Here is a 26,347-nt window from a genome sequence, read left to right on the forward strand (position 1 = left end):
TCCTCTTGCTTGAACCTTCCGCTGTGGCCTAAAAATAAATGCTGCTGTGAACCGACATTCTCATCGATAGTTCTGTGACATCGACAGTCATCTTGCACAGCTATCACATGAATTGCCAACTGCATCATTCTTCTGAGCAACAGGAGGTAGGAGTGGGGAGCGACACTGCAAGATGAAGGAAAGCATCGGTGGGAACTGAGATGTAGGTGTGGTTAAAATGTGCCACCATGAAACAAGTGGAGAAGAAATGGGAGGATGTTGGCATTAACTGAAGGGAGTAAGGGAGATAGGGTGAAGGATGCCAAATTAAACTAAAGGGGACAGAGGAGCACCAGGAAAGCGAAAGCACCAGCATGAACTGAGGGTGACGTGTGCCAACATGAACTGAAGGGGAAATGTCAGCATGAAATGATGGAAGGAGGAGAATGCTACAGTTTTGACTTATAGGGGAGAGGAATAAAAGTGCCAGCATAAACCGAATGTGGATGGGATGTGGAGGGCTTTTATGAAATGGTAGGTGAGGGAGAGGAAGCGTGTCTGCATATGCAAGTTTAGGGATTCATAGGTGTCGAAGGTAAAACTTTCCATGTACTGTTTCTCGGCATTCACTGGGAGCATGTGTTACAACCTCTGCACTCTCACCTTGTGATTTTCTAACCATTGTGAAAAATTGTGGCTGGCAGTGCACAGTTGGATGACATGTACTCGTTGCGCATGCCCATCGGAATGTTTACCACCAAATGGAAAGCCCCAGAAGCCATAAGGAAAAAGGCTGACTCTATTACAATTTAACAAACAGGTTCAGTAACACAATACCTACCAATAGATTTCCACAATATCCTGCAATTCCTCCACAAGAAATGATGGAAAATCCTTGCCAATCCTCATTTGCAATGTTAACTTATCTTTTCTCTCTTGAATCGTTGAGTGTTTCCAGCATTTTCTGTTTTTGTTTCAGATTTCCAACATTTGCAGTTTTCTGCTTTATGTTTATTCAGAAAGTGACAGGATTTCACACATAGCTCATTTGTAACATGAAAAGCTATGTTTTTGAGATAAAATACCTCTTAGAAATGACATCATTTTTTTATTTGATTAGCATGCAATGTGTTTGTACTGAAGAATACAAATCAAGTGTTAGTCAGTGTTGGAACCTAAAGAAACAACTGCGATGTTGTGAAGAAATGATGCCTTAACAATAATTGTTAAGCTTTTGGTTCAGATCAAGCCCTTCTTAATCACTTACCCTTGTGTAGATAAGATTCTAAACCTCATCATAAAGAGAAAGGTAGACATCCATTGCACTGAATTAAAATTTAAGCTCTAAACACTGACAAAAGTAGACTCATAAGAGCAGAAGAAATCAGAACGAGAGTAAACCATACGGCCCCTTGAGCCTGCTCTGCCATTCAACTTGATCATGGCTGATCTTGACTTCAACTCCACTTTCCCGCCCACTCCTCATATCCCTTGATTCCCTGAGAGACCTAAAATCTGTCTATCTCAGCCTTAAATATATTCAATGATGGCACATTCACAACCTTCTGGGGTAGAGAATTCCAAAGATTCACAACCCTTCAAGGGAAGAAATTTTGCCTCATCTCAGTCCTAAATAATCAACCCTTATCCTGAGACTGTGCCTCCCTGTGTTCTAGATTCCCAGCCAGGGAAACAACCCATCAGGCCTCTTCAGAATCCTGTATGTTTCAATGAAATCACCTCTCTTTCTTCAAAATTCCAGAGTGTGAATGCCCAATTTGCTTAGGTTCTCAAAGGACAACCCTCTCATCCCAGGAATTAATCCAGCGAACCTTTGCTGTACCACCACTAAGGCATGTTTATCTTTCCTTAGGTATGGAGATCAAACCAATGCACAGTCCTCCAGGGGTGTTCTCACCAAAGCCCTATATAATTGCAGCAAGACTTCCTTGTTCTTGCACTCCAATCCCCTTGCAATAAAGACCAACAGTCCATTTGCCTTCTTCATTGCTTGCTGTACCTTCATGCTAACTTTCTGTGTTCCTTTTACAAGTACACCCAAGTCTCTCTGAACATCAACATGTACAAGTTTCATGCCTTTTGAAAAAGTATTCTGCTTTTCTGTTATTACCAAAATGAAAAATCCTACACTTCCCCACACAAGATCTGCTATCTTGTTGCCCACTCACTTAGCCTGTCTATATCTCTTTGCAGCTTCTTTGTGTCCTCCTCATACCTTACATTCCCACCTAGCTTTGTATCATCAGCAAACTGGGTTACATTACTTTTGGTCTTTTCGTCTAAGTCATTAATATAGATTGTAAATAGTTGAGGCCCAAGCTCTGATCCTTGTGGCACTCCACAAATTATAGCCCGTCAACTTGAAAATGCCCATTATCCCTACTCTCTGCTTCCTGTAAGTTAAACAATGCTCCATCCATTATATATTATTCCCAACTCCATGTCTTGCATATTAACCTTTTGTGTGGCACCTTATTGAATACCTTTTGGAAATCGGTTCCCCTTTATATTCCCTAATATTACATCCACAAGAACCTCTAATAAATTTGTCAAACACAATTTCCCTTTTGTAAAACCATGTTGACGCTGTGTGATTATACTATGATTTTCTAAGTGCATTGTTAAGACTTCTTTAATAATAGATCCCTGTTTACTCTCTTCCTCCATTCTTAATTGTAGTGTTGTATGTTTCTTTTAGTGAATTTCGAGACAACATAAACATGCAAGTTATACCATCTTACGCTTTCCAAGGATTAAGCACTGGAAAATTAAATATGTAAGTACACATCTACTATTAGACAAATCAGATGCTGATAATGACGTCACTAGTGGAGCAACACAATAGCACTCAAAAATCAAACTTCATCTGGTAGGTTTGTTAACCTCAGAAGGTAATTCTGAATAAAGCAGACGCCAACAGTATTAATAATGACTTTTGCTATTATTGTTGGATGATGCCCAAATTGACACCATGGCGAAGGTGTGCAAATTAATCATTTTACTGGCCATAGCAATGGAGCCATTGCCTTTTCAGGTGCATTGAGAAATGAGAGGTTAAGTCAGAAATAAATTGCTCTCCAGTAGGCCTGGTGGTAAATAATGCTGCACTGCTGCTTTGAAGCATCCGGGTACTCTGTTTCATACCCTACACATGAAAGTTTCTTGATTTTACAAGAAAATTCCAGTAAACAGCAATGCAGACACAGAATCTGGGATTTTATGAGTCCCGCAGTATTCCTGATGGAGAGACCGGAAGGTGGCAGAACTTCTGCTTCTGCCATTTTTCCCGTTTCATACGCAATTTTACATGCAAATCAACAGTGTGGCGATGGGCACAGGAGACACGTGCGATCATGCGGGAGTGACGGACTTTCATTTGTGGAAACCGCCATCACTCTATCAAGCACCATGAATGCCATGACTATATACCATTCTGTGGTCCAAGCCTCAAGGATCAGCAGCCTTCGTGGTACGTAAGTGTCTTCAGATTTACCGCAATGAAATTGTTTACTTAGTTTTAACTTCTTTTTCCTTTGTTAATTTTTCAAACCCAGCACCATTTCCCCTCATATTTTTTTCTTTTTGACTACAGCAAGAGCTATAAATATTTCAGCCAACAGGCAGCGTCCCGCCCCACGGTTCAGTGAAGCCTCCCTGCAGGTTCTCCTCCAGGCTATCAGGGAAAGGCAGGTGGTCCTCTTCCCTGCAGATGGACTCCGAAGACCCTCCCACCTGACCAAGGCAGCCTGGATGGAGGTAACGGAGGAGGGTTCGAACTGTAGGGTGACTTGATGAACCTGAGTTCAGTTTCAGAAGCGCATCAATGACTTGCTCAGATCGGCAAGGGTAAGTGGACTTGCTGAAGTTATTCCATTGTTTTTCTCCCTGACTCTGTGTGTTTAAGACAGAGGGCAGACAAGGTATGTAGTGGAATGCAAGTGCAGCCTTGGTGCCATACACCATATGATTGTGCAGAAAGTTGACAATGATTGTGCAGAAAGTTGACATCTGGCAGCTTGACTGTGCCATGCGAAAGGCAGTCCGGAATGAGTGATGTTGATGCATGTATGCAATAGGTGTGATCTATCTTTTGACATGTTTTTTTTTTAGTTTTTAGAGATACAGCACTGAAACAGGCCCTTCGGCCCACCGTGTCTGTGCCGACCATCAACCACCCATTTATACTAATCCTACATTAATTCCATATTCCTACCACATCCCCACCTGTCCCTATATTTCCCTACCACCTACCTATACTAGGGGCAATTTATAATGGCCAATTTACCTATCAACCTGCAAGTCTTTGGCATGTGGGAGGAAACCGGAGCACCCGGAGGAAACCCACGCAGACACAGGGAGAACTTGCAAACTCCACACAGGCAGTACCCAGAATTGAACCCGGGTCGCTGGAGCTGTGAGGCTGCGGTGCTAACCACTGCGCCACTGTGTCATTAAATCTGCACTGTCTCCTGCAGGATAAACACACCCACAAACAGCGAATGTGGGAAAAGACATGTAGAGGTGTCCCAGACATCAGAATCCTGACACCAGCTGAGGAGGACACTGCAGAATTAGCAAGAGAGGAAGGAGGCAGAGCCATCGTAGATGGCGAGGTAGGATCCTCAAGATGTAAGGATGAATTGCCATTTTCAATCTTGCAGCCATATGTACACACCAAAGGAAAGAGTCTGAACTCATGTTCAGCTGATGCTTTAATGTGCCTCTATTTGTTTCTCCACTGCAGGTGCCCACACTCGAGTGACAGAACACTACAAGGCCCAAGACTCCTTCTCTAGGGAGGAAGATGCCAATGCCCCTCTGGGGGTGCACTGTCACCTGCCTCTTCTTTCATCTCTGCCAGCACAGATACATCCACACGGTCGACGGACAGGGGTGGGAGGGGTGTTTAATATTAGAATCTGCATCACAATCTGGTGTACATGACACAGACACATCCCAGCAGCTGAGTGAGCATGTGCCAGCCGGGTCCCCTGACAATTGGAGGACTGCTGAGGACCAGGCCCCTGCTCAGCCCCACATTCATGATGATCCTCTGTTTGTTGCTACAAGAAGTCTGCTGGATGTACAGCAAAGCCATGTGGAAAATGTGTCGGCGATGTGTCAGGTCATGCGTGGTTTTGCATGTGCCATGGAGGAGTCCATGCAAGCCATGAAATCTGCCATGTCTCAGGCATATGAGTGTATGGCTTCCTCATTTGAGAGTTTAGCGAGCTCCGTGGCGAGTCTGGTTGAGCACTTGAGACATATGTGCTCTGACCTGCACTCCATCGCTGTAGCCATTTGCTCCATGCGGCAGAATCTAAGCAAGAGGGGGACAAGGAGCCTGGACCTCCCTACAGGTGCTCCTTCCCCTCAAAGTGACAGGCAGTGCCATCATGCACCCAGATGGAGGACGAGAACATGCCAGTTGTCCCAGTGCCTTCCTCCCAGGACACCCCCAGGGTAAGCGGCATCATGTCCACTGCACCACCAACCACCACCCCCCCACCCCGCAACACATTAACCCTCTTACTTCCAGCAGGCGAGTACATGGGGGATACTCAAGCACCATTGTGGCAGACATCCAGTAGGATGGAGCCATCAAGGCCCAATACCAAGGCCTGCCAATTTCAACATGACAATGGTGTGTTAAATGATGGCTCTGGTAGATGCGTGAGCAGCATTGGGGATGCGGCACTGGAGTCATCAACCATGTCCAAAGTGGGTAACCCTTGTCACCCAGGATCCAGCTGTCCACTTTGGTTGGTTCGTCAAAAACTCCTGGCAGCTGTGAGTCACTCAAAATGTATGAGTCATGACAGCTCCCTGGGAAACGTGTGCAAACCTGCATTCTTCTTCTTCTGTGGTCACAAACCAATTGTACGTTCAAAGAGTGGAAGCTTTTGTGATTGACGATTGCAGCAGGTTGATCCCAGGGAACTCTAATGGACAATTGAGTGCAGTCGATCAGCCCTTGCACTCTAGGGAACCCAACGATAGCATCAAAGGCCACAAACCTTGCTGCCTGGCTGTGCTCATCTGAATGTAAATAGATGAAATCATTGGCACAATAAAACAGGACATTGGCCACCTCTTAGATGCATCTGTGGGTTGCAGACAGTGAAATGCCATATATGTGGCCTGTTGATCCCTGGAAGGTACCTCTAGCAAAAAAAATTGAGTGCAGCAGTATCCTTGAGAGCAACTGGCATGGGATTCCCATCAAAGCCAAGCAGTTGCAGGTCATGCTGCAGGATCCTACAAATTTCTGTGACCATTTCACGTGAGATCCTAAGGCATTGCCTCTCTGACATTTGAAGGTCATTTATCCTTGTCCTGAGGATGCAATGACCTTCCAGCACTCGCCTTCGATAATACCGTTGCTTGATGTTATCATTCTGAGCATTCTCACCTTTTTCTTCTGCCTGCTGCTGCCGTTCAGGCACCATCCGTAGAGGGAAAAGAGCCCTCCTCACTCACTCCCTCTGCTCTTCTTCTTGTGGTCGGAGACAAATTGGTTATATGAGACCCATGTCTTTGCAATTTTGCAAATAATGAAATGAGCAGAGCATTCCAATTCAGCCTTCTGTTACCAGTCAGCTGAACCAATGATCAGATCACTTTTATGTGCCTTGAAATGGCACCCAGAAGGAAATCCTATCCACCATCATTGGTCTCCTCCTACTCGGCTTGCAATCCTTGAGTGGCTACATGGTTTGCATTATCTTTTGAGAAAATTGTACACGTACAATTTAAGGCAAGTTTCCCCACCTTCTAACTTCCTCCTGCCACCTTCCAGCTTGCACCCATCACCCTTGACCCACCCAATGTAACCACACACCTTCCCTCTGTTAACACTGAACCACCCCCCATTACCATGGGCCTGTTCATTATCAATTTATTCAAGCCATTCCTTCCCTGTTCCTACTCCTGTTACCATCCAAATGCTTACTCTGACCCTTGATCCTCCTTAAATCCATCTTTAATGTTATTGCCGAGTCCCATTCCCCTCCCTATGATGTTGTAGAATACCCAACTCTAAGTCTCGACCTTCCCCACTATGAAATCCAATCGCTCCCCTGTGACTGTGACTGTGCCCTCTGCCAGCTAGTACCCTGAATTTGCCCTACAGGACCTCCCTTTAGGCCACTCATGACCATCTGTTGATTGTAATACTCAAATTAAACCACAACCCCACAGCCGCCCACAGCCAGCTTCAGCAGCAATAACAACCACTACACACCCTGGACGTTCCCATCTTCCCTCCCTTGCTACCCCATGCACTCGATATCCCACCCTTTGTCTTCCCCTCAGTAGTGTGAAGATGTAAAGGGTTAATACTGAAAACAGTGAGAGAGACCCCTCCCGCTGTACAAGCATGATGTAACAGTCACATGAGATAGGCTTGAAGAAGGTATAACAGTAAAAAGGATGCTAACTCGGTGGCTTGCTGCGAGTGTATATAGTAACTATAAATAATAGAGTTGTTAGTTAACCTTTACCAGAGTCTAAGACTTTCTCTGGAATGCCCTCCAGCACTGCAACTGCAAACCCAACAACGCAACACCCTCCTCCATGTACCCGATACACCACCCTTCGTCCTCCCCTCCTCCCTCCCCTGCTTCTCCATGCATCCACCCACCCCCATGCATACCCTGCCATCCCCGAGAAAATTTGCCCTTCTGCTGCCGAGCCTGGAGCCAAACATCCATTCCAATGTTAGCCTTGCTTGTGCCGATGAGTTCAAGATATGAAACACTTTACCTCAGACACCACTGAGCAAAGCAGATGAGTGAACCCGGTGACATGGGAATACTGCTCACCACTAACATAATCTGGCTGGTAGGATTTAATTTGAACTAAGTGTAGGATAATGTGTATTCATGGTCTGGAAATGCATGCAAAGCTGCAGTCTGTCACTGTGTGGGGGGAACCCTGGACCGCCACAAACACATCGCTGATTTAATTCCGATAAAAAATCCCATCATCGGAAATCCGAAAGAACAACTCATGCCTAATTAAATCACCTGCATACCACCAAAGCTGCTCTTGCAGGGCCCATACAATTCCCTCAACACAGTGGGCTGGATTTTATGGGCCCCCCTGAGGTGGAGTCAGAGGCGGCGGGGCCCATACAATCACAATGGGTGGCAGGGGGACAGAGGGCTCATCGCCAGTCCATTGCCAACGATTTTGCCGGGGGCGGGATAGGCCGATGACAGCCTTCCCGCCAAGAGGTCAATTGAGACCCGCAAGTGGCCTATTAATGGCCACTTAAGGGCCTCTTCCCGCCGCCGTGGGGTGGGGGGCGGGAGGTGCGGTGGGTGCCTTCACCATGCAGGGAGGGTGCCTTGTAAAACAAGTTACCATTCCTGCAGGCTTGGGGGGGGAAAGTCCCTCCTCCTTGGGCAATCTGTGGACTATGGAAGACCCCCACTGACAAAACCTCCACCTCCATGGACCTCCACTCCCTGTACTTCATGTCAACCCACCCCTGCTCGCCGGGGCCTTACAGACTGGCCCCAGTGACTCCGCCACACTTACCTGAAGTCCAAGTTTCCGGAGTGGGGCCTAGATCCAAGGCCTCTGCAGTACTGGCAGTTGTCACTGCTCCCAATGGTGCTGCTGATACTGCTGAGCTGCTGGCCCTGTTATAGGCCGGTAGCTCTTGGAGGCAGGATCCCCCTCTTTCAAGAGACGGAGATCCCGGCGCCAGAAACTTCGCCTCTGGAACAATGGAACATCGTGCCGGAGGGGCATGAAAAGGCCGAGGCAGTGCTCCCCCCGCCTTTTCGGCCAGGCGCCAGGAGCCCCACCACCTTCACAAGGTCCCAGCATGTAAGTCTGTATTTTTTGAGGAGGAAATACCATTTTGGAAATAATATCAATTTGCAACAAAATGGGCAACTGCATTTGCACTTGTTTTCCACCGGTGTTTACATTACTTACAAAGGAGCTCCACAAGAAATTGTGCCCTGAATTCCTGCCCTCAAGATCAGTGCAGAAACCAATGTAAACTTTGGTGTGATTTCTGAGTAAGTGCAATCCAGGAAATTGGTGGACTTTATTTCAGATTTGAAGCATTTGCATCTGTTTCTTTTTATCAGTTCTACTGGCGTTCTCAGAAGCTCTCATAATGGCCAGTATGACAAAAAATGCATCACAATTTTGTTTCAGAAAGCAGGAATTTGTTGTTTTGAAAAAATTGAAATAGATTTTCCGTTTGCAATGAAAGATTGTTTAATTTAATGCTTTATCTGTACTATTGGAAAATAAAAACTCATGTATACAGTTTTAGACCTAAACTTTATTATGTGCAAAATAAATATCAGAGAATTTGGCAGCAGGCACAAACATTGAACAAATCTTTCATCCAATTTTCTCTTTGTTTTTAAACACAGAAAACTTATTAACAATGGGCTCATTGAAGTACAAAGTCATGCATTTAACGGAACAGATTTAGATCATCTGTAAGTTACTGGTTTGGTTTTGTCCAAAAGTCATCATTGCAGTTTTGGAGTTTGTGTTGTTGAAGGAGCACGCAGCATATGTGTGTCCTATTGTTTGGTGACTGTTCAGAACCTTTAATGATTTTTGCCCTTTTTCACAGCAATCTCACTGGTAACCAGAATCTACAGAAATTGCATGACGATGTTTTCATGGGAGCAACGGGTCCAACTGTTCTGTAAGTGAAAAGTCAATACAGCTTACATAAGCATGCAAGGAAAGTGAGGGACATTGGCACAACTGACTGGCCTTGTTCAAGAATATTTTCAAGTATAAAAATGTAAAGGGGAGTGAGATTTATTTTGATACAGTAGTAGAAGGTAATATTTGTCAGATTGATTGGACTGAAACTTAATCTGATGATTTTTTGAATATTTGTTCAATAATTCCATGATTGAACTGTCCCCTCCCTCCCTCAGAAAAGAAATGACATTCTCCTGCTTAAATTTCCATACTGAGCTTAGTTCCATGTAGCTTGAATTGACTCAATCCTATCCATGTGAAGCAGTCCTCTCAATAAGTGCTCTAAGCAATTTTTGATCAAGAATTTAAAGCTCTGCCCCCTCCCCAATACTTTGCTTTATCTCTAAAGTTTTATATTTGTTTGATACTTCTTTTTGTTTATGTACCTGTCCTTTTTCCCTCCTTCTCTTTGGACTCTTCTGTGATGTGAATTAATTCCGCAAAGGATGAGCAAGTATTATTCTTAAGTGTCTACCCATCATTATTCAACCATTCAATAGATGGAACACTCCAACCTCACACTTTAACTTGGCTTCCAATGTTCTCTCCCTTTTTATGGAAAGTTCCCCACCTCTACTAAGCATCTGCTTAAACAGAATCTCCTAGTGGACAATTGTGTGCACTAATCCACACCCTGCTAATTCATGGCTTTGCCTATTGGTGCAGCAGTTAGTGCATCAGTCAGCTACCTGTGTATTAAGAACTTAATATACCAATCTGACCCTTTATCAATTCTGACTGTATAGGCAGTACTTACTAGTAATTAATACTTTATATCTTGCCTTAGTATCAGTAATTAGACATTATACTTTACAGCACTTTTGTTATATTGATGAACAACATTATGTCAACATTGTTAGCACATGGGGGCCGATTTTGATGTGGCCCCTTAAATTCAACCAGAGTTGGGTGTAGCAAGCCCTTCCCAATGAAAACGATCAGAGACTCAAAGCCTTCTGGTGATTGGGCTGCATTATTATTTTCAAAGCAAGCTGGCCACCATTTGAGAGAGTTTGAGGAGGCAGGTATGTGGGAGGAGGCATGGGAAATCCAACCGCGGAGCTGAGCTGAGCTGAGCTGATACATTCAAGTTACAGGAAGGTGGAGGAGATCTCAGGGAGGTCCAGACATTGGTCAGATCAACTTTTCAGAGGCCTGGGGAAGCATTAATCTTTGGAGCAGCCTCTGACAATCCCTTTAAGGACAGCTGGTTAAGTCGCTCTACGTCCTGTACCACTGGATGGAACACGTGCCACCTAACTGAAGACTCCAATCAAAATGGTGCAAATGAAACCACTGCAAAAAACGAGATGACAAGATCTGAATTCTGATTTTAAATGCACTACTGTCCCATTCCTACCCAAAAATAGGGATGAGAAGAAGAGTTATAGTTGGCATTTTGCTCTCAAAAACAAAATAGTAAAGGTAGGACAAAGAACTGACACAAATACAAGTTGCAGCATTTCAAATTATAGTTTCATGCCATCATTTACATTATGCTAATCAGTTCTGTCTCTTTTTGTTTACTGTAGTTTAGGGCTGATTTTCCTGCTCATCCCCACCCTGGCACTGAACAGCCCCAACTGATTTGGTGTACTAAGCCAATAACACAGCCCAGTTGCATTCCTATCACAGGCCTATCCATTCGGTGGGGAGGTGAAATGGAACTCAGCTGCGTGCAGGTCATGGAAGAGCAGATTTGATGATCAAGTCATAGAAGCACTTATCCAAGAAATCAGAATGGAGGGAAATCCTTTATGGTGCAAGTTAAAACTCTCCCTGTAGGTACTTCTTGTAACAGATTTGGGAACAGATTACGCATTGATGTTGTGTCAAGACCTCAGTGAAGCTGGAGAGATGCAAGGAAGAAAATAGCTGATCTCCAGAAAGTGATTAAGGTAAGCCTGAAGTGCTGTTTGAAAAGTTTAGTATCCATGACAAAGTCGATCCTCAGAATTCAGAACATTATGCTAAACCATGGTATCCAGTAATAGAATGTTAACTTGTGCAGTACTGCCATGAGGGAGAGAGTGCTCTGCTATGTGTGACCATACATCAGTCTGCAAGAAATATAACCAGTAACTGTATAAATCAAACTACAAATACCGAAAAGAATGTCTTAAAGGGAATTCATGCAAGAAATCTTTGTCATTCAAGCCAGTTGCATGTTATATGTTCATTTTGTATCAGACTGGATGGGCTTGAGAATAGGCAGCTGCAGGAAAATCTCTGTGCTACATAACAGAAGGCAACAGACATAAATTAGAGAATGTCCCAGGCAGTACAAGCTCTTAACCCCTTTTGAAACCATAAGACACCAGAGTATCAAAGGAGTAGACCATGAAGTGGGACAGCTAGTACTATCAAGTTCCTGTCACGTTTTGCTATCCTACTCAGCCACTGGACATTGACACATAGTCCATCTTGATCCACATATAATATATTGAAATGAAAGCACAAATGGTAGGTGCTTATATAATGTAACAACAACAACTTGCAGTTATATAACACCTTCAGTGTAGTATAATGCGCTTCACAAGAGCATTATCAGACAAAATGCAGCACCTTGACATATGTTCTCTTCTTGTTTTTAGACCTGGAATGAAATGACACCTCAGCTGTACTTGAGCAAACCATCACTTCACAGCACTTTATATCATTCACACCATCTTCACAAAGGACAAAAACAGATAGAAGTATACAGTGAGTTTGAGCAGCACAAGGTGAGTGACAGTGCAGTGGTGAGGGGAAGCAAGTGGTGATGGCAACTAACGAACAAGAACTGGCTGGCCAAGGGTTAGCATAGTCCCCGTCTCTGCTGTAGTTCCTAGGGACTCAGACTTCATACACCTGCTTAGAAGAGATTAGTGTCTCACAAGGTCCATCAACAGGAGTGACCTATGTCTGTGGAAAATATCTTGCAGGGTCTGGTGAGAGATTTGGAGGCATCTACCAGCTTAATCTGCACAGTTATGGATGAAATGTTATCTGCACTCCAGTCTACCATGTAACTTTTGTGGTACGTGGAACACTGCAATCAGTGATGATGCTCCAAAGCATGAAGGAATATCTCTCATGAATGATTAGACTGATGTTAAAGAGGCCTTGTGCTAAAATCTTAAAGCTCTCTTGCCCAGCTTCAACAAGCCGGGTAATTGGATTGAAAGAACTTTGAGGGTGGCACAGATGACCTGCTGTTCTTTTCACCTTTTCAATAGCTGCTACACCATCTGTTATGGTTACAGGCCACTATTTGAGAAACATTGGGCTGAATTTTACTAGCACTGCAAGGGATAAGTTGGGAGGCGGTGGGGGTGGGGGGGTGGGTGATGGCCTTAAAATGGCCAAGGAAAGCAGGTGGGGGTGGAGTGCCCGTCACCTTCCCAATGCCATGGAACTTTATCAGCAGCAGGAAAGGTGGAGTACGGCCTTCCCACCAAAAGGCCAACTGAGGTCTTTATGTGGTGAATTATGAGCCTCTTCCTGCTGCCCCTGGCATTTTAACAGCAGCTGGTGGGCTTCCTGCCATTTGGGGAGACTGCCCAGTAAAACCTGGTGGTCTGGAGGGGGTGCCCTCCTGATCGGGCACTCTGTGGCTGCCCCTGCAGAACCCTCCCCCCCACCCTCACCAACCATCCCCCCACCAGAAAGGCAGAGTATTTTCTTAAATGGTGAGAGATTGGGAAATGTTAATGTCCAAAGTGACCTGGGTGTCCTTATTCATAAGTCACTTAAAGCTAACATGCAGATGCAGCAAGCATCTTTATTGCAAAAGGATTTGAGTACAGGAGTAAAGATGTCTTGCTGCAATTGTATAGAGTCTTGGTGAGACTGCACCTGGAGTATTGTGTACAGTTTTGGTCTCCTTACCTAAGGAAGTATATAGAGGGAGCGCAACAAAGGTTCACCAGACTGATTCCTGGGATGGCAGGATTGCCCTATGAGATGAGACTGAGGAGACTGGGCCTATATTCTCTCACGTTTAGAAGAATGAGAGGTGATCTCACTGAAGCATTCAAAATTCTTACAGAGCTCATCAGGGATGATGGAGGAGGGATTTTTCCCTGGCCTGTTGGGGGGGGGGGGGGGGAGCGGTGGGGGGGTCTAGAACCAGGGCACACAGTCTCAGAGTAAGAGGTAGGCCATTTAGGACTGAGATGAGGAGAAATTTCTTCACACAGAGGGTGATGAATCTGTGGCATTGAACCCAGATGGCTGTGGAGGCTCAGTCATTGAGTATATTCAGACAGAGATTGATAGATTTCTAGATAATAAAGATATTCAGGGATATGGGGATAGCGCGGGAAAATGGCGTTGAGGTAGGAGATCAACCATGATCTAGTTGAATGGTGGAGCAGGCACGAGGGGCTGATTGGCCTATTCCTGCTCCAATATCCTATGTTCCTCTGACCTTACGTTCCCTGCATGATTGACCCTGGTGAACCCCGACCTTACTTATCTTGTGGGGAGGTCAGTGTCCATTTTTGACAGCTGACGTCTCAGCAGTGATACCGTTCCAGGTGGAACTGCTGAGGCTGAAGAGATGCTGGCCCTGCAATTGGCTGGCAGCTTATGGAGGTGGGCTCCTGTCTTTTGAAATGACAAGAGACCCAACACCAGGCAGTTACTTGCCTGAACGCTGGAAAATGTGCTGGGGTTGGGGGGGAGTGTAGTGGGGGAGTCCTTCAAATGGCCTGGGCGATGTTGTTCCTGGCTTTGTGGGCGGGTGCATGGACCCCCACTGCGCTGACAAAATTTAGCCCATTGTGAAACATTTCACGCTGTCTTAGCTCCAGCTCTTTATTGTCCTCTGAAACAATATAGATAAAATTGAGTAATGATAAATGTAACAAATTATTCATTGGTAACTCTGTGGACCACCAGTTCAAGATGAGCAGATGGAGGCTAATGTTAGTTTTTGAATAGCATATATTAATATCACTGGAAATAAACTTACCTGATGATCATATATCTTTAGTTACTCACTATTTGCTAAGTAGCAGGGTCAGTTTTACAACTCTATGGTTGGAGGTCCCGCCCACTGCCCAAAAAGTCAGGGTCGAACCCGCCTCCGCAGGTCTCTGGAGCCACGCTAGGATTTTACGCTCTCCAGGGCCTTAATTGGCCTCGGGCAGGACTTCCGCCCCTCTGAGACAGGAAGTCCAGCCTGCAAGAGCTGCTGGCCAATCAGCGGCTGGCAGCTCTCAGTCCCAACAATGTCACCGGGTGCGGCCCCGGAAACAAGGTCAGCAGAGGACAATCAGCCAGGCCCCAGCAAGGCAAGGGGGTGGGGGGGTCAGTTGGGAGCCGGGGGCAAGTGTTTTGTAGAGGGGGCGGTTGGGTTGTGGGGAGAGCCCTCTGTGGGGCACAGGGTGCCCAATCAGGAGGGCCCCCCGCCTGTAAGGAGGCTGCCAGGTTTTACTTGGCGGCCTCCTGGAGGGCCTGAGCTGCCCGCCCGCCGCTGGTAAAATACCAGTGGAGGCAGGAGGAGACCCTTAAGTGGCAGCTAATTGGCCACTTAAGGGCCTTGGTTGGCCTGGGGTGGTCGGGCCATTTCTCGCCGCCACCCCTTGTAAAATTGTAGTGGGGGCAGAAAGGCATGAGGAATGGCCCCCCTTCCCCCCCCCCCCCCCTCCACCAACTCCCATTCAATTTTACAACTCCCCCCCACCCCCCCACCCCGTCACCAGCCCGCTCCTGCGGGGGTGGGGTTGGGGGGCGTAAAATTCCAGCCCATGTTTTACTATTGATCACGACTGTAGTTGTAATCGAGGGTATTGTATGACATGTTGGAGCCAGGGTTAGATTCCTTCTTTCCCTCTTTCCCTGTCCTCTGTATTCTTACTGCAATTGGGCCATGGCCACTCCAGTTTTCTAGTGTTAGCATATGTCTTCTGTGTGCAACAGACAGTTGCTTTTCCATAGTCTAAAATCTTACTACAGTTTTCAGCCAAAAGCTGAGCATATTTGCATTCTAATTCATTCTTATTGGCGTCATTCTTTTTCTTAAATATTTGTAAAAGTTTTGAAGCAGCTGAAAATCCAAGTAATGCATCTACATAGTTCTTTCCTTATATGTAAACAAAATTCTAGATGTCTCATGTCAGCAGCAACATGACTTAGTGGACTCAATAAAGATAATATGGAAATCAACAGTCTTATTATTTTAACAGGGATATTTCCAGAACTGGTATAACTGCACTTCCAATTCATGGCTTGAAATCTATTAAGAAGCTCATAGCTCGATCAACTAATAACTTGAAAAAGTTGCCACCTCTGGATAACTTCATCGAGCTAAGAGAGGCCAGTATGACATATTCAAGCCACTGCTGTGCCTTTGAAAATGAAAATGCTAAGAAAAAAAAGGAGTGAGTATTATTTATTCTTTTACGCATGTCGAGTTAATGTAAATTCACAAAAGGAAGGGCACAGGTTGTAAATAAAAACAAAAAATGTTGGAAATACACAGCATATCAGTCAGCAACTGAAACCGGCTACAACATTCCAGGAATGTGTCCTTTATCAGAAAGAATGCTGTATATTTCCAGCAGTTTATTTTTATTTCAGATATCTAGCATTTGCCTTTCCTTCCTTTTTAATTAGCTTGAGAGATTGTAGTGCCTCATTTTAAGTTGGCCTTTAATTATTTACAATGGCCTTCCTCAAGAGTGCTTGTATAAGGCACTGCATAATAGATTCATGACTAAGGTCAGAGCATGTGGATTCAGGGGACAAGTAGTAGAATGGACAGAAAGCTGATTTAAACACAGACAGGCAAAGTGGTGGGAAGTGGTGTTCCACAAGGATCGGTGCTGGGACCACTGTTGTTCATCATTTACATAAACCATTTGGACTTCGGAATCGAAAGTACAATTTCAAAATTTGTGGATGACATCAAATTGTGGGGGGGGGGCGGTGTGGGGAGAGTGCAAATAAAGTTAATACTGAGGAAGAATACTGCAAAATACAAGAAGACATTAATAAACTTGCAGAATGGGCGTGTAATTTGCAAATGATTTTCAATATAAATGTGAGAGGTAGGGCAGATTTGTAGTAGGAATAAGGAGGCCACCTATTCCTTGAAAAATACAAGATTCAATGGGTTAGAGGAGCAAGGAGATCTAGCAGTACACATAGAAAATCACTATAAATGGCAACACATGTTAATAAGACAGGCGGCACAGTGGCGCAGTGGTTAGCACCGCAGCCTCACAGCTCCAGGGACCTGGGTTCAATTCTGGGTACTGCCTGTGCGGAGTTTGCAAGTTCTCCCTGTGACCACGTGGATTTTCGTCGGGTGCTCCGGTTTCCTCCCACTGCCAAAGACTTGCAGGTGATAGGTAAATTGGCCATTGTAAATTGCCCCCAGTGTAGGTAGGTGGTAGGGAATATGGGATTACTGTAAAGTTAGTATAAATGGGTGGTTCTTGGTCGGCACAGACTCGGTGGGTCGAAGGGCCTGTTTCAGTGCTGTATCTCTAAGTAAATAAATAAAAGACCATAAAAAGCAAACTAAGCACTAGTGTGCATTTCTAGAGTAATAGAATTGAAAAGCAGAGAAGTTATGTTAAGCTTGTACAGAACCTTGGTTAAACCACATTTAGAATACGTTATACAGTTCTGATTTACATATTCTAAAAGGTTTACAGGCACTGGAGAGGGTGAAACAAAGATTTAGAAAGATGATACCGGGCTAAATTTCCCAACCCATTGTGGTTGAACTGGCAGGCGGGAGGGGTCAGAATATCATGACGGTGGGTGTCGGGATAGAGGCCCGATGTCTTCACATCACAACCAGATATTCCAAAGGGTGGCTGGCATGACGGGAAGACCTTGCGCTTATATGTGGCAGACAGGTAATTAAGCTTGTTAAACAGGCAATTAGCTTTAATTTTACCAGGTTTTTCAGATTTTTCCAGAAATGCTTAAGAACTGTGGAGAGTCGCCAGGTGCAAGGAAGCAGTGAGCTAGCATGGGGTCAGCTCTGGCTCCAGACAGCAACCATCGTGAATCCTAGCATGGCTTGGAAGGGAGGGTGGAACAACGCTGGTGTAAGCACTATCAGTCGGGTGAAAGGGTAAAGTTGACAGAGCTGCAGGGGCATACTGCCAGAGTGGCATCTCGGAGCTGACACTTATGTGGGTGAAGCAGAGTTGGTAAGAGGCCCTGGAGACTGTGTGAAACTACATGTCATGGACCTCATTCACTGTTTGAGTTATTCCAGTGAGGAGGAGCATCAGAGAGGGAGAGAGCTGTAGCCACTGGCAGCAGGGCAGCAGCAACCAAAGAGGTGGCAGGTGGGCCAGCCTCATTGTGGGGGAGGGTGGGGAACAGAGGAGAAGGGTAGAGAGGGAAACACAACCAGCCTCCTGTGCAAGGAAAAGGTACTCATAACAGAGGGTCCACCAAACAAGGCTCAGTTACCTTCAAATGTCAGAGCATCAGTGTTACCGAAGACTGCGCCTCTCTAGGGAGGCCATCACTGCTATGATGGAGGATGAGTCAAGCCCCATGGGAAGTGGTGGGCACCCAGTGCCTGTGGTGCTGAAAGTTCATTGTGGCTTTGAATTTCTACACCTCAGGATCAGTCCAAGGATCCAATGGAGATTTGTGTGGGATCTCCCAGTCTGTGGCTCATCGCTGCATCAAAATGGTTACCAATGCCATGTTCAAAAGGGCCAGCCAATACGTGTTTTCACACCGATCCAGACAGCCAGGCCGAGAGGGTTATAGGGTGTGGGCTCATCACTGGATTCTCCAATGTACTAGGGGTTATCAACTGCATGCATGTGGCCAGCAAGGCTCCCACAGACCAGTCAGCAGCCTTCATCAACAGGAATAGTTTCCAGTCGCTCAATGTACAACTGATCTGTGGCCACAACAAGCGCTTCCTGCAGGTGTGTTCCCGGTTCCCGGTTCCCGGAAAGCAGCCACAATGCCTACATACTGAGGTTTGAGTTCCTCCAGTGAGGAGGACCATCAGAGAAGGAGAGAGCTGTAGCCACTGGCAGCAGGGCAGCAGCAACCAAAGAGGTGGCAGTCCCAGGTGCCAGACCTTTTCAGACCTTCCCACGTGCCTTCAAGATGGATACTGGGTGACAAGAGATACCCACTGAAGACATGGCTACTGATGCCTGTGAGGAACCCAAGCAGTGATGCAGAGGAGAGATGCAACACCTGCCACAGGACAACTCGACTGACCATCGAGCAGGTCATAGGGCTTCTGAAGATGCAGTTCAGATATCCTAGATAGATTTGGTGGCACCCTTCAATATGCTCCAGCAAGGGTCTTGCCTCTCATCGTGGTGTGCCGTGCTCTGCACAACCTGGTGCTACAGAGGGGAGAGCAATTGAACAATGAGTATATTGAGAAGCGCAATACCTTCTCTGATGATGAGGAGATGGAGGAAGATAATGACCAGGCGCAGGATGTTGAAGAACCCCAGGGATCACAGGCAAGGCGCAATGAGATACACACAAGGAAGGTGAGCGAGCCATGAAATTCAATAAAACTTGAGTACTATGCAGCCCTGTTGCCACTTCCTTCAGTAACCTTGCCATTTACCAAGCCCCAGTAAGACATTACATTGCAGCATGGGGATGCATCGACCTACGCGGTGTGATCCCTCCCATCACACCCTTTGAGGGAGCCAGGGTACTCATGAAGGCCCAGCGGCCCGCAAGAAATGCAAGGAAACCTCATGCCTTGCCACATCGCCAATTACTGGCGAACTGAAAAATTTCAAGGCAGCATGCTTCAACAGAATATTTACTATAAACTCCAAGTGCAGCTACATGCACTTCTGAGAGCTCTTACATGTGCTTCGATGTTGTGCTCCCCCTGCACTGTCAGCTGAGGTGGAGGCTGCTGACCTTGCTGCCTCATCCCTGAAGCTGGCAGGACAGGTAAATAGAGTGGTGAAGAAGCCATATGGAATGCTTTCCTTTATTGGCCGAGGTGTAGAATACAAAAGCAAGGATGTGATGCTGGAACTATATAAAATGTTGGTTAGGCCACAGCTGGAGTATTGCAAACAGTTCTAGTCACCACATTACAGGAAGGACATATTTGCTCTGGAGACAGTACAGAGGAGATTTGCAAGAATGTTACCATGGGCTTGAAAGTTGCAGCTATGAAGAAAGATTGGATCGGCTACGGTTGTTTCTCTTAGAACAGAAGAGGCTGACAGGTGACTTAATTGAGGTGTACAAAATTGAACTACAAGAAAGCTCCCAGCGATTTAACATCCGCAGCACTTAAAGCAGCCAGAAGCACTGCACAAAGAACAGCCAGGCGCTGCGCAAACTACGACTGGCAACACCTATGCAGTCATATTCAGCTGGCCTCAGACACCGGAAACATCAGAGGAATGTATGATGGCATGAAGAGAGCTCTTGGGCCAACCATCAAGAAGATCACCCCCCTCAAATCTAAATCAGGGGACATAATCACTGACCAACACAAACAAATGGACCGCTGGGTTGAGCACTACCTAGAACTGTACTCCAGGGAGAATGCTGTCACTGAGACTGCCCTCAATGCAGCCCAGCCTCTACCAGTCATGGATGAGCTGGACATACAGCCAACCAAATCAGAACTCAGTGATGCCATTGATTCTCTAGCCAGCGGAAAAGCCCCTGGGAAGGAAAGCATTACCCCTGAAATAATCAAGAGTGCCAAGCCTGCTATACTCTCAGCACTACATGAACTGCTATGCCTGTGCTGGGATGAGGGAGCAGTACCCCAGGACATGCGCGATGCCAATATCATCACCCTCTATAAAAACAAAGGTAACCGCGGTGACTGCAACAACTACCGTGGAATCTCCCTGCTCAGCATAGTGGAGAAAGTCTTTGCTCGAGTCGCTCTGAACAGGCTCCAGAAGCTGGCCAAGCGCATCTACCCTGAGGCACAGTGTGGCTTTCGTGCAGAGAGATCGACCGTTGACATGCTGTTCTCCCTTCGTCAGATACAGGAGAAATGCCGCGAACAACAGATGCCCCTCTACATTGCTTTCATTGATCTCACCAAAGCCTTTGACCTCGTCAGCAGACGTGGTCTCTTCAGACTACTAGAAAAGATTGGATGCCCAATAAGCTACTAAGTATCATCACCTCATTCCATGACAATATGAAAGGCACAATTCAACATGGTGGCTCCTCATCAGAGCCCTTTCCTATCCTGAGTGGCGTGAAACAGGGCTGTGTTCTCGCACCCACACCTTTTGGGATTTTCTTCTCCCTGCTGCTTTCACATGCGTTCAAGTCCTCTGAAGAAGGAATTTTCCTCCACACAGGATCAGGGGGCAGGTTGTTCAACCTTGCCCGTCTAAGAGCAAAGACCAAAGTACGGAAAGTCCTCATCAGGGAACTCCTCTTTGCTGACGATGCTGCTTTAACATCTCACACTGAAGAGTGCCTGCAGAGTCTCATCGACAGGTTTGCGGCTGCCTGCAATGAATTTGGCCTAACCATCAGCCTCAAGAAAACGAACATCATGGGGCAGGACGTCAGAAATGCTCCATCCATCAATATTGGCGACCACGCTCTGGAAGTGGTTCAAGAGTTCACCTAGCTTGGCTCAACTATCACCAGTAATCTATCTCTAGATGCAGAAATCAACAAGCGCATGGGAAAGGCTTCCACTGCTATGTCCAGACTGGCCAAGAGAGTGTGGGAAAATGGCGCACTGACACGGAACACAAAAGTCCGAGTGTATCAAGCCTATGTCCTCAGTACCTTGCTCTATGGCAGCGAGGCCTGGACAACGTATGTCAGCCAAGAGCGACGTCTCAATTCATTCCATCTTCGCTGCCTCCGGAGAATACTTGGCATCAGGTGGCAGGACCGGATCTCCAACACAGAAGTCCTCGAGGCGGCCAACATCCCCAGCTTGTACACACTACTGAGTCAGCGGCGCTTGAGATGGCTTGGCCATGTGAACCGCATGGAAGATGGCAGGATCCCCAAAGACACATTGTACAGCGAGCTCGCCAATGGTATCAGACCCACCAGCCGTCCATGTCTCCGCTTTAAAGACGTCTTCAAACGCGACATGAAATCCTGTGACATTGATCACAAGTCGTGGGAGTCAGTTGCCAGCGTTCGCCAGAGCTGGAGGGCAGCCAGAAAGACGGGGCTAAAATGTGGCGAGTTGAAGAGATTTAGTAGTTGGCAGGAAAAAAGACAGAGGCGCAAGGGGAGAGCCAACTATGCAACAGCCCCGACAAACAAATTTCTCTGCAGCACCTGTGGAAGAGCCTGTCACTCTAGAATTGGCCTTCATAGCCACTCCAGGCGCTGCTTCACAAACCACTGACCACCTCCAGGCGCGTATCCATTGTCTCTCGAGATAAGGAGGCCAAAGAGAGACAAAATTAAGAAGTGCCTCGATAGAGTAGACAGGAAGGACCTGTTTTACCTAGTGGAGAGATCAATTACCAGAGGGCATAGATTTAAGGTGATTGGTAGAATGATTAGAGGGGACATGAGGAAAGATATTTTCACCCAGAAGGTGGTGGGTGTCTGGAATTCATTGCCAGGAATGGTGGTGGAAGCAGAAACCCTCAACTTATTTGAAAGGTACCTGGACCTGCACCTGAAGTGCTGTAACTGGCAAGGCTATGGACCAGGTGCCGGAAGGTGGGATTAGATTGGGCAGCTAGCTTTTTCGGCTGGTGTGGACATGATGGGCTGAATGGCCTCCTTCTGTGCCGTAATTTATCTGTCGTTCTATGGTTCTATGGATAACCTTGGCAGTCATCCTCTGGCTGCCTGAGGCCTGGAGGGTCCTGGCATATTGAGGTCCCCCTGCACAGGTTCAGGAGCCTCCTTTGTTGTCATGGCTGAGTGAGGCACTGGTGTCACTGACAGAGGGGCCAAGGAGCGAGCCACTGACCATGCCAGGAGTGCCTTGAGAGGAGCCTCCCGATGCATCAGGCAGCTACTCCTCTGCCTTTTCAACACAAGCCTGTACCTCCTTTCTCACCTGAGAAGCACAAGAACCTGATGGTCAGTCCACGCACCTCACCCAGCATTGTTGCACAAAGCTGATGGAGGTGATGATGATATGCAGGTCCACATGCATCTTCAGCATCCACTGAGTGGTCTGCTGGATATGACTGTCCATGAGGGTTGTCAATCTCTCGATGGAGGAAGCCAAGCACACACACACCATTGACATGACTGCACACATGGCCTGGATGGACTCCATCATCCATGCCAGGGTGCGCATAGCCTCTGGAAGCTCCACCAGATGTTCTCTCACCTCACTCTGCTCCAGCATCTGCTGCCTTACTCACAACCCCAGAGATATGTGAGCCTGAGCCTCAGCATCATTCTGGACTCCAACAATCCCCCGTGTGTTGGTGGCTTCGGCCGTCACAGCCTCTGTCAGCTGCTCGGGCCATCTGTGCTCTGCTCACCACATTGTGATCCCAGATCTACTCACGAATGGATACCCACCAATGTGAGAGTGTCTGCAGTGGTGGAAGATGTGGGGCAATGATGTGATGGTGCACCCTCTGAGACGCCGTCCTCCTCCTTTGTGGTAGATGGTTGTCTGTCGGTCTCTGGAGCTGACTGCTCTTGCCTTTAACCTGCATGAGAGAGAAGATTAATCAGAGAGTGATGCACATTCCATCACCTACTCCTAGTTTGGAGCTCCATATAACACATGAGCACTATGCCTCGTGTTCACCAGAGGCTCTCTTGTGCCCATCCAAGCAGCTAATCACTGTCTCGTGTCTCCAATCCCATCTCACCATTTGCGATGGAACATCCCCCATGCTGTCCTCCAAGTTCTAGTGCCTCCTCCTCCATGGAGGCCATTGTGGGCTGTCTTCTCCTGCAAGCACATAGATGAGCATTGTTAGTCACCCGACAAAGACACGCACAACGCCTGTGCTGGTGGCCACCTGCTTATCCATGATGTTGCCACTGGATTGCCTCCTACATGCGGCCACTCAGAAGCAGCAGTGCAGGAGTCAACTCTGACGGACCGGAGCTATTCACCAAGATGCTACCATTCCTACGACAGGCAATGCAGCTGCTTGGCCCCATTGCCACTGGCAGGGTTAGCATTCCTTTTCTAGCAAGCCCACCCTCATGCAGAGCCACATTTAAGCCCCTAAGGAAAGCAATGCATGGTGTACTCACCTTGGTGGATCACATGAGGTCATTAACCCGCTTGTGGCACTGCAGACAGGTTTGATGGATGATCCCGTGGCTGCTGATCTCCTCTGCGATCTTCATCCAGCCTTGTTTCATCTGACGGGCAAGATTCCTCCTACTGTCCCAGGGAAAGAGGACCTCCTGCTTTGTCCAAGCAGCCTGAAGGAGAACTGTAGGAAGATATAGCTAAATGGTGGGGCCACCTGGGATCTTGCCACTGCCATTCTTTGACAGGCCTTCTTTCTCAGGTCTTCCACTAAGGCTTCTTTATAGCTGGATCAATTTCAGAGTGTTGGCAGCCCTTTAAAGATGGCAATATAGCGCAAGCATTTCCAGCGGGGTGACCTCACACCACCACCCCCACCTTACTGGCCAACAGTTAATTGTGCCGCCGCAGAATACCGGTCCCCAACCTGCAAACCCCGACACCTCCCCCCCAACCCAACAACCCCCAGGCACCCCCACTTCCCCTGCCCAAGCAGCGGCTCCCGCTTTTAGTCATGGCAGTAGGACCTCAGGCCTTTCCGCAAAATTCACCCCACCAGAGCTGAGAGATTATACCTATCAGGAAAGATTGAACAACTGGCACTCTTTTCTCTAGAAGAGAAGTCTGAGGATTAACCACAAAGAGGTCTTTAAGATTATGAAAGGACTTGATAGGGTAGACGTAGAAAAAATGTTTACACTTGTGGGGAGACCAAATCTATGAATTATAAATATACGTGGTCACTAATAAATCCAATAGGGTACTCAGGAGGAACTATTTTCCCAGATAGTGGTTGGAATGTGGAACTCACTTTCAAAAGGAGTAGATGAGGTGACTAGCATAGCTTTATTTCAGGTGTTACGACCAGGTGAGGAAAGGATCTCAGGCTCCCCTCTCACCCCTTCTCTGGTTTGGCCATGACAGGGTTTATATTTTTAAACACCGTGATTTTAGCTTACCACCTCAGTGAGCCCTTGCTCACTGCAGTCTAATTACAATTGCAAATGAACCCATCAGACAGGTTTTCTTGAGTTTAAGTAAGAAAGACGTAAGTTTATTAACTTTATCACTCTAACCCTGTTAAAATTACTAAAATATGCAATGCGTCCATGCTCACATGCACACGAGAGGCACACGCACTTACAAATAGATACAGAGGGGAAGAAAGAATTAGGGGTTGAAGTAGAGTTTGTAACAAATGGAATACAGATACGGTTCTTAATGTCCTTGGTATAATGACCTCAATTAAAGTTAAGGTCTCAGAATCCTCACTGCGGCCACGTGCAGAATTTCAGATTGCTTCTCTGGTACCAGAAGGCCGAAGAGAGGCTTTGTCTGTAGTCTTGAAGTGAAGAAGCTGCCACCATGGTTTTCCTGGGACTTTGCTGGGGAGAGAAATACAGAGAGATGTCTTCGTCTTGAGGTTCAGAATTTCAGTCTGTTTCCTTTCTGTGAGGCACAATTCAAAAGCCCCAGTCTTACCAGCAGGTAGGTCATGTGACCATCCCTTTGTTTGAAACAGCAAACGTCTAGCAGGGTTGTTGGATTTCAAAGGCTTTCAGACATACTTGGTGGGGTGGAGTTTGGCTTCTACAAAGTCGAAGGGTGTTGATTACCACTATTGCCAAGACCAATCAGGCTCATTGAATCAAAGAGTACCCCCATCGTCTCTCTATTCATCTGTCTCTCAGCCAGCCCTTATCTTCTCAGAATGCAAATGTGCAACCATGTTTTCAGCTGTTCAGTTCTGCTTTTTTTTAAAAAAAAAGTTATTTGCAGTGTCCAGTAAAAAGTTTCAAGCAGTGTCCCATATGATGAAAATACAGGAAAGCACACATGCATTTCTCTCATTCATTCTCATTCATTCAGAAATCTTAAAAGTTCTTTCAGCCTGCCTTTTATTTTTAGCAGTGCTGTTTTAAACTGCGTCTTTTCCTTTGAGGTGGGTTTGATAGGGTTAGGTGTTGCCCAGTGGATTTAAAGTTTCTTTAGTAGCAGCTAGTAATTAGCTGGGAACGGGCATCCCAATAAACATGTGATTTTTAGGGAGGATTGACGTTTGCACATCTCCATAATTGTCTAGGGTGCCTTTGTTCCTGTTGGGTCTGCAGGGGGATTGTTAGATTGCATTAGCTCTGAGTTTGAGCTCTGATCACGGGAGTCTGAAGTGGGTAGATCCACTCTGACCTCACTCTCAATGCTCTGGTGAGTCATCCAAGTGCTGCTCACTTTAGGGCATTGTGGGTTCCCTTTTCTCCTGACTGTGGGGGGAGGATTCTTTGCTAATCTTCCATTTGTCCTCTGGGACATTCCTGCTTACAGGTATTTGGCCAGGTTCTATTGCATTCCCCTGTGGCACTTCGACTGGATGAGGCATCACCCTCACTGTTTTTCTCTGCCCTCTTGGGGACTTCCTTTGTCCTTGCAGGTTTCTGCAAA

The 26,347-nt window shown here is 46.5% G+C and overlaps 1 protein-coding gene across 1 annotated transcript in view; it reads left to right on the forward strand.

The window, feature by feature from the left end:
- LOC137376716 (follicle-stimulating hormone receptor-like) overlaps positions 1-26,347 on the forward strand; it is a 214,329-nt gene that overhangs the window by 181,262 nt on the left and 6,720 nt on the right. Inside the window, exons 6-9 of the mRNA XM_068045690.1 lie at positions 2,699-2,776; positions 9,402-9,470; positions 9,611-9,685; positions 15,924-16,118. Coding sequence (XP_067901791.1) covers positions 2,699-2,776; positions 9,402-9,470; positions 9,611-9,685; positions 15,924-16,118 — 417 coding nt within the window. The remainder of the gene's footprint in view (positions 1-2,698; positions 2,777-9,401; positions 9,471-9,610; positions 9,686-15,923; positions 16,119-26,347) is intronic.

Source organism: Heterodontus francisci, chromosome 13 (genome assembly GCF_036365525.1).
Source record: "Heterodontus francisci isolate sHetFra1 chromosome 13, sHetFra1.hap1, whole genome shotgun sequence".
NCBI lineage: Eukaryota > Metazoa > Chordata > Chondrichthyes > Heterodontiformes > Heterodontidae > Heterodontus > Heterodontus francisci.